The sequence below is a fragment of the Hemitrygon akajei genome, chromosome 18 (assembly GCF_048418815.1).
Source record: "Hemitrygon akajei chromosome 18, sHemAka1.3, whole genome shotgun sequence".
NCBI lineage: Eukaryota > Metazoa > Chordata > Chondrichthyes > Myliobatiformes > Dasyatidae > Hemitrygon > Hemitrygon akajei.
In genome coordinates, this window is record NC_133141.1 from 63,339,325 (window position 1) to 63,352,242 (window position 12,918).

Sequence of the window (12,918 nt, forward strand, 5' to 3'; positions counted from 1 at the left end):
GCATCTGCAGTCTCTTATACTGAAGGACTGAACTTTGTTTGCTTCCAATCACTCTACCAACTTCTATAATGGATTCTGTGGCATCATTCAGAGCTGAGTTCTCCATGGCCTTCTGTGTCTAGGGATAGATTGGAATGATTGTTAGAATTCTTGAACCTATGCAACTTACTCAACAATCAAGAATCAACTTTATTCACCAGATACATTTACACGTATTAGGAATTTGCTGTAACGTGTTGGTCAGGGCGCAACATACAACAAAAAGAACAGCATTCAATAGTTATAAAGAATAAAGAATTAAATAAAAAATAAAGTTAGAGGTTAAAGTATGGATAATAGAATGTGAATAAGTACATGAATACCAGCATGTATTTAGCAGGAATGAAAAAGTAAACATGGAACAATTGCTTTTGAATGTCAATAGGTCAAGCAGGATCTATGAAGAGTCAACATTTCAAGCTGAGACCCTCCCTTCATGAGGCCTGAAACATCATCTCTTTATTCCTTTCCATAGATGTTGCCTGACTTGCTGAGTTCCTCCAGCATTTTGTATGTGCTACTCTGGATTTCCAGCACCTGAAGAATCTCTTGAATATAACATGGCAGCTGGAAAAAGGGACCCAGGTTTAGGGTAAAGAGTGCAAGTGTGATCAAATATTAAGAGGTATTTCTTTCTACAAGCTAATAAAGTGATGGAGTGTGTTACCAGAATGGGAAGTGAGGCCAGGACACTGGAATCATTTAATCATGAGCCATTGTACTGGGGAGTGACAGTATGGTCTATTCAGCCTTCTGAGCCTGCCATACCCTTTAGTGAGATCATGACAGATCTGTGATGTAATTCTATGTACCTGAACACTTCATATGCTTTAATACAGAAAACTGTTCATTGCTGATTTAAAATTAACAACTGACCTCTTGTGAACTGCTACTGGTAAAATTCCAATCCTCTGCAACTCCCTCCCTGCAGAAGGGTTTGCAAATACCACTTGGTAAAGGACTGGCTCTAATATCTGGCCTAGTTCCCAGATGCCCCAATTATTTTCCTCTCTCTTCCCTATCCGTTCTTCTTAATATATTGAAAGCTTTGTTCAGGTCAATACTGTTTTGTGTAACCTTTCCTCAAAAGTTAGTCCTAGAGGTCTGTTGTTCATAGTCATAGAATCACTAAGATTGGAAACAGGCTCTCCAGCCAAGTTCATCCATGTGGATTAAGGTGCTCACATTTGGCCCTTATCATAAAACTTTCCTATCTATGAACTCGTCAAAATATCTTTTCAACATTGTAATTGTATCCACCTCTGCCGTTTCCTCTGGTAGCTCATTGCACATATCCAGCACCCTATGTGTGAAAATCTACTCCCTTGTCCCCTTAGAATCTTTCCCCTTACAGTCCCAGCAGTCCAGTCTCTCCTTGTAACTCAAGCATATTTTGATACATTTGTACTTACTCTCTCTGATACTCCAGTCCTGAGATGTGGAACCCGAATCAAGGCTTCATACACCCACACCATGGTGTCTAACCACTTGAGTTCCAGACTTCTAAATATCAGAATCAGAATTCAGTTAACCTTTTCAAATTTCATACTCTTGTGCTTTAGATTAATGCATCTGTTTTATTAATTCACAGCTTAGACTCAGTTCCACTTTTCTACTTGGCTGCTAAAACCCCTGATCATAAGATCATAAAACATAGGAGTAGAATTAGACCATTAGGCCCATTGAGTCTGCTCCGCCATTTGACCATGGCAGATTTGTTTTCCCTCTTAAGCCTAATCTCCATCCTTCTCCCCATAACCTTTGACACGCTTATTAATCAAGAACCCATCAACCTACTCTTTAAATATACTCAATTACTTGAGTATAGCTGTCCATAGCAATGAATTCCACAGATTCACCACCCTCTGGTAAAATAAGTACCACCTCACCTCTGTTCTAACGGGACATCTTTCTATTCTGAGGCTCTACCCACTGGTCCTTGACTCTCCCACTATTGGAAACATCTTCTCCATCTTCACTCTATCTAGACCTTCCAATATTTGATGAGTTTCAATGAGATAATCTCTCATTCTTCTGAACTCCAGCAGCTATAGGCCCAGAGCCTTCAAATGCTCCTCCTACATTAACCCTTTCATTCCCAGGATCATTCCCATGAAGCTGCTCTGAACCCTCTCCAAAACATCCTTTCTTAGATAACAGCCCCAAAACTGCTAACAGTACTCCAAATGTTCAATACCTTACCAAGCCTCAGCTTTTATATTCCACTCCACACTAAATGAATGCTGGCATCGCTTTTGCCTTTCTTACTACCGACTAAACCCTTAAGTTAACCTTCAGAGAATTCTGCATGAAGACTCCCAAGTCCCTTTTGCCCCTCCTATTTCTGAGTATGCTCCTCATTTAGAAAATAGTCTACACCTTTATCCCTTCTAGTGTAGTATGTATATCTCACCATATTCATTTTCTTGCAGGTGTTTACAGGAAAATAGAAAGATCCAATAAAATTTATTTAAAAATATGCATAAAGACTGACAACCAATGTGCAAAGAAGACAAATAGTGCAAATAAAATAAAATTAACTAATTAATTAATTATACTGAAAACGTGAGTTGTTGAGTCCTTGAAAGTGAGTCTGTAGGTTGTTGAATCAGTTCAGGGTTAAGGAGAGTGAAGTTATTCATGCTGGTTCAGGAACCTAATGGTGGTTGTAGGTGGGTCATATTCTGCATGGACCAGTGGTGTTCCGCAGGGATCAGTCCTGGGACCCCTTCTCTTTGTGATTTTTATAAAAACCTTGATGAAGAAATAGAAGGGTAGGTTAGTAGATTTGCTGATGACACAAAGGTTGGGGGTGTTGTGGATAGCATGGAGGGCTGTCAGAGGTTACAGCAGGATATTGATAGGATGCAAAACTGGGCTGAGAACTGGCAGATGGAGATCAACCCAGATAAGTATGAGGTGGTTCATTTTGGTAGGTCAAATATGATGGCAGAATATAGTATTAATGGCAAGACTCTTGGCAGTAAGGAGGATCAGAGGGATTATGGAATGTCCATAGGACATTCAAAGCAGCTGCGTAGGTTTACTGTGTGGTTAAAAGGCATATGGTGTGTTGGCCTTCATCAACCGTGGGATTGAGTTCAAGAGCCGAGAGGTAATGTTACAGCTATATAGGACCCTGGTCAAACCCCACTTGGAATACTGTGCTCAGTTCTGGTCACCTCACTACAGGAAGGATGTGAAAACTATAGAAAGGATCCAGAGGAAATTTACAAGGATGTTGCCTAGATTGGGGAGCATGCCTTATGATAATAGATTGAGTAAACTTGGCCTTTTCTCCTTGGAGCAAAGGAGGATGACCTGATAGAGGTGTTTAAGATGAGAGGCATTGATAATATGGATAGTCAGAGGCTTTTTCCCAGGGCTAAAATGGCTAACACAAGAGGGTTTTAAGGTACTTGGAAGTAGGTACAGAGGAGATGTTAAGGGTGAGTTTTTTACGCAGAGAGTGGTGAGTGTGTGGAATGGGCTGCCGGCGATGGTGGTGGAGGCGGACACAACAGGGTCGTTTAAGAGACTTTTGAACGGAGCTTAGAAAAATAGAGGGCTATGGGTAACCCTAGGTAATTTCCAAAGTAAGTATATGTTCAGCACAGTATTGTGGGCCAAAGGGCCTGTATTGTGCTGTAGGTTTTCTATGTTTCTATGTTAACTGGTCTACCCCTATGTGATTCCAAACTCAACAAGGTTATTTACTCTTCAACAGTGTTCTGAATTGGGCCTACAAGCAACAATGTCAAAAGGATATTTAGGGAGTGATGACCAAATCTGTGGAAGTGGACAAGATCTTGCTTGTCTTTATTCCGAGAAACCACTGGAAACAGACAAGACCGTAAGACATAGAGGCCGAATTAGGCCATTTGGCTCATCACATCTGATCTGCCATTCCATCGTGGTTGACATTATGCCTCTCAACCCCATTTTCCTGTCTTCTCCCTGTAAATTTTGATGCCCTGACCATCCACTATTTGTGCTGGTCCAGCCATGTGGATGCTATGGCCATGAAAGCACACCAGTGCCTCTACTTCCAAAGAAGGCTAAAGAAATATAACATGTCTTTGATGTCTCTCGCCAACGTTTTACAGGTGCACCATGAAAGCATCCTGTCTGAGTGCATGTAGCAACTGCTCAGCCCAAGATCACAAGAAATTGCAAACAGTTTTGAACGCAACCTGGTATATAATGCAAACCAGACTCTATTGATACTTTCTGCTGTCTCAGGAATGTAGCTAACAGATAATGATTGGCAAGTCTCACTCTTCTCTCATTTCCAGAAATACAACAACGACTGGTGGATAGGGCGGCTGGTGAAAGAAGGATGTGAGGTGGGATTCATTCCAAGCCCGGTTAAGCTAGAGAACATCAGACTACTACAGGAGCAGAAAATGAGGCAAGGAAGACTTTCAAGGTACAGTGCAACCTTTTGGATCCACTATACTCATCACTGCCATGCTCAGTCATCCTTTTAGTTGACTCCTGGGTCAAGCCTTAGATTGGTTTGGGTTGACCACTTGCCTCAGATCAGGGATTCAACTGCTGGACCTAGTCTTGCCATGAGTGACAGGCCCTTCTACCCATCTTGTCCATCCCACAACTGTTACTCTGCCTAGTTCCATCAACCTGCACCTAGACCTACAGCCCACCATACCACCCCATCCATGTACTAATCCAAACCTGTCTTAAATGTTGAAATCTAATCCACACTTCCACTGGCAGCTTATTCCACACCCACACAACCCTTTGAGTGAAGAAGTTCCCCTTCAGGTTCCCCTTAAACATTTCACCTTCCACTCGAGTTTCCATCTCACCCAACCTCAATGGAAAATGCCCTCTTGCATTTATTCTAATATTGTCCCTCAATTTCCTATGTATCAGGGAATAAATTCTTAACTTATTCAACCTTTTCCTTTCACTCAGGTCCTCAAGTCCCAGCAACATCTTTGTAAATTTTCTCTGTACTCTTTCAATTCTATTGATATCTTTCCTGTAGGTAGATGACCTGAATTGCACACAATACGCTGAACTTTGCCTCAACTTATACAACTTCAACATAACATCCCAACTCTTGTACTCAATACTTTGATTCATGAAGGCCATTGTGCCAAAATCTCTCTTTACGACTCTATCTACCTATGACACCACTGTGATCTCTGAGTCGTATTCATGTTGACTGCATTCATATGTACGCAGAATGTGTGTGCTTCCTGGTCTGCAATTTATTGTTTCGAGCTGCATTTTGAAATCAATCCACAACCCACATTCAGATCTGAAGACTGGTTGCAGCTGAAGTTAATATTTGCTATATACACTAGCTCCAGAATGCAGCCTAATGGGAGATATTTCCTGATTGGACATGTTTTCATGCATCTAACCATGAGAAATTTGCTAAAGTTATACCCAATGTAGATCAAATGTAAGCCATAGTGTAGAATTGTGAAGCCTAGATGTATGATTAGTCTGTGCATCAAAGGTTACAGGGAGAAGGTAGGAGAATGGAGTTGAAAGGGAATAATAAAACAGCCATGATCAAATGGTGGGATGGACTTGATAGGATGAATGGCCTAAATCTGCTCCTAGGTCTTATGGACTTGCGCACACATCAGTGTATGTTGAAAACATGTCCCTGTGATGTAGGCCCACAACACAGGAACTCTGCAATCAGTGGCGTTGCCACTTCACCTTTTGGCAGGGATTTATTTCTGGAGGAGAGTGTCCTGCCCTCCCCGCCCCCAACAATAATCGTCAGGGACAACCACCTGTGACAGAATCAGAAGGACCCGCTTTGAGGTAGGGTAACCTCGAGACTCTCCAGAAGGGATAGGCAGACAGCAGTGCATCTACAAACATACAAGAGCCAACGCCTCACACCAATTATGGGTTTGGCCCATGAGACCACAAGACACAGGAACAACAATTTGGCCATTCAGCCCATCTAGTCTGCTCACACCCTAAGAGCAAGATTCATAAGCTTACCACAATTGCCCCCATTCATAGAATTCATTGAGTTATTCAGCATGGAAAGAGGCCCTTCAGTCCAACTGATCTACACTAACCAAGATGCCCATTCTAAACCTTCCTGATTCATGCGCCTGTTCAACTGTCTTTTAAACTATCTTCCATTAATCAGAGGAGCAGGATACTTTCGTGGAATTGCATTTGAGATAATACATTCATCACTTAACCCAATTAGAATAATTTCAATAATTTCTTGATCAAGTCCTATTTTTTAACTTTATTTGTTCTACATTTTGTTGTAGTAAATCAGGAAACTCCAGTTCTAGTCTAGGAGATGTAACTGGAACCCGGAGGCCAACTCCACCTGCCACAGGTAAGAGCCAAGCATCTCTCTTTGAAAGCTCTGGTAAAATGTGTTTTTGTCGCAGCTGCTTCACTCCATCACCCTTGTGAAGAAAAATATTGTGATTTCCAGTCGAGTAAGCCAGTAGAAAATTCAAGAAGGGGAGAAAGAACTTGGAGTATTCAAATGAAACAACAAATTCTGGGAATACGATGGAGGTTTGATGACAGTCAAGTAAAAACATAGATGAACATTAAAACCTTTAGTTGGAATTAACTTAAATTGTTTTTGTCCTCTTGCCTTCCAAAGCAGAAGGAATGTTGGGAAATATTTTTTTACTGCAGAGTCTGATGTGCAATTCCCTGCATCTTCCTTCACCCAGATCAATAGCGTATATAACTTCCCCTCTAATCCTAAAGCGAGAGAATCAGATAGAAGACAGAAGAATGCAGTTGAGAGCAATAATAAATCAGCCATGATCAAATTGCAGCCTAATTCTGCTCCCATGTCTTATTGCTTCTCTTAGCCACTTTGGTTGATAGTTTGGAGGTAGTCCAGTTGCTTTAGTTGAGGATAGTTGAGGTGATCCTACCTAGAAAAGTACAAAGTGTAACTGTTTAGAAATTATTGTGTGCATTCATTGGTGGACACAGTGGGTATTGCTTTGATGTATTCGTTACTCAAATCTTGCACATCTTTGTGAAAGAAAATGTGCTGCCCAGGACTCTGGTGGGCTAGGTTAGGAGTGATTCAGGGTCTCCTGGAATTGGGATGGATTCATCTATCTGGTTAGGAGGAGAGCTGGAGGGACAATCAGGATCAGACCCTTAAAATCAGAATCAGGTTAATTATCACAAACATACAGTATATCATGAAATTTGTTGTTAATGTGGCAGCAATATAGTGCAATACATAAAGTGTACTGTAAACTATATTTCACGAGATTAGTACTGAGAGTATGATGGTGTTGAATGCTAAGCTGGAATCAATAAACAGCAGCCTGATGTAGGTATTGAAATTGTCCAGGAGGTGCAAGGCCGAGTGAAGTGCCAGTGAGATTGCATCCGCTGTAGTCCTTTTGTGGTGGTAGACAAGTTGCAGCAGGTTTAGGCCATGATTAACCTTTCAAAACATTTCATCACTGTAGATATGAGTGCAACTGGGTGATAATTGATCAGGTTCATTCGTGGTGGGTATGATGATGAGCAGTGACTGGGTCATACTGAGTCGAATTATGGTCATGGTTTGGAGTTTTTGAGGCAGTGGCCTAGGAGTAGAAGGACCAAGAATGTTTTAAGCCAGTTCCTATTGAGACCTGTTTGCCCAGGATGATATGTAAATTACCAGGCTGAGCCTGAGAGGCCACTGAGTAAGTTAATGCAGAAGATGGAAACCTCCCCGCTGTTTCAGGGGGCCACAGCCCTGTTCAAGTTGATCAGGGAAGAGGATGATTCTGAACCTAATATGTAAATAATTCATAAAAGTGGTTAACAGAACTATTCAATTCTGCCTCACCAGTTATTTAAACTTAGCTGGTGCCGTGATAGTGTAGTGGTTAGTACAATGCTATTACAGCTCGAGGTGTTCCAAAGTTCAGAGTTCAATTCCGGTGGCGCCTATAAGGAGTCTGTACATTTTCCCCGTGACCACGTAGGTTTCCTCCAGATGCTCCAGTTTCCTCCCACAGTCCAAAGATGTACAAATTAGTAGATTAATTTGTCAGTGTAATTTGTCCTGTAGGCTATTGATAAACAGGTGGGCATGGTTAATTGGGCCAGAAGGACCAGTTCCACATTGCATCTCTAAATAAATATATTAAGAGTAACGACTGAAGTGTAGACTGTGTAATACCTGCTCTATGCTATAAATTACCCCTAATTTGCGGATGAGCAACGAAATCCTGGGAGTGTTGATGGAAATGAGGGAAAAGGATGGGTGCTCATGTGGTTGACATGGACTCAGTGAGTCTTCTTTCCATACTGATCGACTCTCCGGGCTGCTTTAGAATCAGGCTGTTTCTCCTTTCTGATTTAAAGATGCTGCTGATTATGTTTCCTACCTCAATATCAGTTACATTTCAAACCTTATCTTGTTCCCCTTTCTCAGGAAATACGGACTTGACTAATTTAGCTTTTGATGTAGATGCCATTGACTTAGATGCAGAAGAAAGTGATTCACAAACCAACCATCGGTCCCCTAAAACGAGCGTTAGCAGTGTCACGACTCCCCCATCCAATGCAAAACGAATCCCATTTTTTAAGAAGGTAACGCCTCGTTGGTGAGCACAGCTGCCTGTTGCACGAGCTAGCACACGTGCCACACATGTCTGCTGCTTCTATGTCTCAGAGACCTGCCAATAACATGCATGCCTTGTGTTTTTCTCTTGGGCTATCTTTCCATGCGCACGTGAACAGCAAAGCAGAAGCAGAAATCGGTAAGTCTGGATTTTATCATTCCATTTGCTTACTTCTTATTAAACCACTAGGCTGCAGCATTAGCCAAAGGTCTTGATAAAATATACCCCACACATCAAGTTCAAATACGTTTATTGTCATTCAGCCATATACATGTATACTGCCAAACAAAACAACGTTCCTCCAGACCAAGATGTAAAACACAGTACATATAACTCACACACAACACATAACATAATATTAACACAAATAAATTAACAATAAAATATATTCCATGAGTGACATTTAGCATAAAGTTCATTTATGACACAACCCTTAGATATAAAGTACTGTGCAAAAGTTTTAGGCACATATATATAGCTAGGGTGCCTAAGATTTTTGCACAGTACTCTACTTGTCAATGTGGAGCAGAGAGCGAGTTTGTAAATCTGGTTGGAGCAAAGAATGTTGGAAATGGTGAGGATGGAGCACCGTGGAAGGAGTGTAGGACAGATGGCAGAGAAGGAGTGCCAGGGAAGGTAGTGGTGCGAGTGAAGACACACCCGGCCCCGAGACACCAGGCAAGGTCATTTGATTCCAAAAAATTGGTTTATTGATCATTACAAGATGCTTCCCACTCCCTCTCCTCTTCTTTCCCCTTTCCCAACCATGATTTCCCTCTCCCTCATCCCTTCCCACTCTCTGTCCACAACAAAGACCCATATCAGAATCAGTTTTATCATTACTCACATATGTCATGAAATTCGTTCTTTTGTGGCAACAGTACAGTGAAATATGTAAAGTTGCTACAGTACTGTGCAAAAGTATTTGGCACCCTAGCTATAGATATATGACTATGACTTGCACAGTTCTGTAGTAGAAGAATTATCTATTAAAAGGTATCATCTTATTGAAGCATAAACCAACCATGTGATCAATAACCATTTGTGTTTGTCAAAGAAGAATAATTTGTATTGGTATCCACCATAATATCAAATTGAAATATTCTGAACTTGTTTAGTGAATCTAAAATGACCCACATCATTGATAAATGCAAGATTGGAGTGGAATTCCACCCAATGATCCAGACATAAGAGTTCAGAGTCAGAAGCAGGTTTATTATCACAGAGATATGTCATGAAAGTTGTAGTCTAAGCATCAATACAGTGCAATACATAAAAAATTACTGTAAGTTACAATAAGAAATACAAAAAAATAAATTAGTCCAAAGAGAGAGCAAAAATTGAGGTAGTGTTTATGGGTTCATGGTCCATTCAGAACTGTGATGGCAGAGGGGAAGAAGCCATTTCTAAAACATTGAGTGTGTGTCTATAGGCTTCTATAGTTCCTCCCTGATGCTAGTAATGAGAAGAGGGCATGTTCCAGGTGGTGAGGGTCCTTAATAATGAATGCCGCCTTCTTGAGGTATCATCTATTGAGGATTTCCTTGATGCTGAGGAGTCCAGTGTCCATGATGGAGCTGGCTGAGTTTACCACCTTCTGCATTTTTTTTCAACCCTGTGCATTGGGTTTAAGTTTCAGCACAGCTATGGAGAAATTTAAATACAGTTAATTTGAGAGCAAGTAGCAGTTAAGGTATTCACAAGTCAACCAAACCATTGCAACAGCTTCAGTGATTAAAGTTTACTAATTCCTATAGGAAAGAACATTTGCCATGCTTATCCACTCTGTACAATACATTACCCCATAGCAGAGTGATTGATGGCTTTCAGAAATGACCCAACAAGCCTCTTAGCTCAAGGGCAGTTAGGGATGGCAATAAAAACTGGTTCTGTCAGTAATGCCCACATCCAGCAGATAAATAAGACAACTGCCTTCAACATTTTTGTTCTGCATCCACCTGGTAGTTGGAGTCTCCATTTCCACTGCTAAGAGTCGAGAAACCAAAATAGTATGAGGAATGTTGACATAGGATTTTGCAGTGATAAATGCTAACCACAGAAGCGCCATCAATAATCATGGCAACAGTAAAGCAGATTTATGAGAAGGCAGTGCATCTGTGAACTGAAGTGTTTGTTTAATGTAAAAATAGAGAAGAGGAATCGATGAAAAGTTACATAGCAGCTGGAAGTTCCATTCAAAAACCAAGAGTGGTCCACACAGTTGGATTGTAAACTGCTCCTAATCTCCTCATTTTTCACAGATGCATCAGAGAGAAAAAATCAACATGTGCATCCAGAGAACTGCGGCTGAGCCATTGGAAGGGAGAAATGGAATCTGATACCTAACACCTTAATGTAGATAGTTAGTGCAGTTTAAAAGGCCACACTATCTTGTAAAGTGCTAAAATGTTTACATGATATAGATTTGAGCAGGTTCTTTCACTTGTATTGTGAGGCTTGAACTATGAAAGCAGGATTTTATCTAATAAATCAAAAGAAATGCCAGATCTTAGAAGCCAAATACAATACCTACTATGGACAGTAGTTTCATTTAATGTATTTGTTAGAATATAGCAGGACTGAATATCTATGAGGACAGAAATAGATAGCTCGTCTTTTGACAGGGCATAAACAGTCAGTGTTTCAGGCTGAGACCCCTTCTTACTCTGGCTTCTGCCCACTTCCATTCCAGTCCTGATGAAGGGTCACAGCCCAAACTGTCGACTGTTTATTTCTCTCCACTGATACTGCCTCAGTTGCTGAGTTTCTCCAGCATTTTGTATGGGGCTTCATTTTCCTTTGGCATCTCTTTCAGGACAGATACAGGCCAGTTATAATCTAGAAGTCACAGCACATTACAGTGCATAAGAGACTGCTTTGAAAAGAAGTTTTAAAAATGTTTCTGTTGCTTGATGATTTTTGTTGAGCATAATTTATTGAGCACTTGAGACAGCTTTTAAATAAGCATTGCCTTGTGGAAAAAACACTATCTTTATGGAATGAGGATTGACAGAATTTTTTTTTACCTTTGGCAAACATTGTCCTGGAGTGCTTGGGCTTATTTAAGAATCACTGGGGCTTTGCTTGCGCTCAGCAAAAGTGACACATTGCTTGTTTGGGGCTTCTCGATCACTGGTGTTGCAGACGGCGATGCTATAACATGTGTCAGTTTCACACCGGGCTATGCAAGATGATTATGAATGTGAACTGCGGTGTGAATTGCCCTCCGCACTGCAATGGAAGGTTTAAAAGCAGTGTATAAAATCAGCTAGGAATTAACTGTGTCCACCTCCAGACATGGGACTGACTTATGGATAGAGGTTGCACGGGTTGAAATTGGTGGTCTCACAGAGATGAGCGGCACAGATAGGGTGAAAGCACTCAGTATTTTTCCCAGCATTAGGGAATCAACAACTAGACGGCAGAGGTTTAAGAGGTTTGAGAGGTGAGAAGAGAGATTTAATAGGATCCTTGGGGCAACATTTTCACGCAGAGGGTAGTCAGAGTTTGAAATGGGCTGCCAGAGGCAGGTACATTAACATGGACAGGAAAGATTTATAAGGATATGGGCCAAGTGAGAGCAAATGGGATTAACTTAAATACGAATCTTGACCAGTTGGGCTAAAAGGCCTGTTTCTCTGCTATATGACACTTTGCCTTGATGACTCTAGAACAGTTATTAATCAGATCGCACCTTATTAAGGTTATCAGTTAAATTATTCAGTTCTGGAACCTGATAGAAATTTGTAAATAGCTTTCATATGAATTAAATAGTATTTGATATCAGAGGAAGACCAAGAAAAATACTTTCCTTATCTTGATCCTAAATGAGCAGCTGTACTTAAATGGTAACCCTAGGTCAGAGTTCTTCAACTCCTTATCTGAAAACTCTGGCTGTTTTCACCAACTCCCCTTCTGCTATGATGAGACCACTCTCAGGTTGAAGGAGCAACACCTCATATTGCATCTATAAGACCATAAGACATTGGAGCGGAATTAGGCCATTTGGCCCATCGAGTCTGCTCTGCCATTCAATCATGGCTGATCCTTCTTTTTCATCCTCCTCAAACCCATTTCCAGGCCTACTCCTCATAACCAATGAGGAGTCCAATCAATAACCTATCAATTTCTGCCTTGAATACACCCAATGACCTGGCCTCCACAGCTGCATGTGGCAATAAATTCCACAAATTCACCACCCTCTGGCTAAAGAAATTTCTCCGCATCCCTGTTTTGAATGGATGCCTCTCGATCATGAGGCTGT

At 41.1% G+C, this 12,918-nt stretch overlaps 1 protein-coding gene across 3 annotated transcripts in view; it reads left to right on the plus strand.

Annotated features, from left to right (window-relative positions):
* Positions 1-12,918, plus strand: part of cacnb1 (calcium channel, voltage-dependent, beta 1 subunit) — a 464,251-nt gene that overhangs the window by 388,845 nt on the left and 62,488 nt on the right. For 2 of the 3 annotated variants that reach the window (XM_073071736.1, XM_073071738.1), the window contains exons 5-7: positions 4,335-4,468; positions 6,318-6,388; positions 8,773-8,792. In XM_073071736.1, the coding sequence (XP_072927837.1) occupies positions 4,335-4,468; positions 6,318-6,388; positions 8,773-8,792 (225 nt within the window). Of the gene's footprint in view, positions 1-4,334; positions 4,469-6,317; positions 6,389-8,464; positions 8,623-8,772; positions 8,793-12,918 lie in introns of all 3 variants that reach the window. The other variant, XM_073071735.1, reaches the window with a different exon arrangement.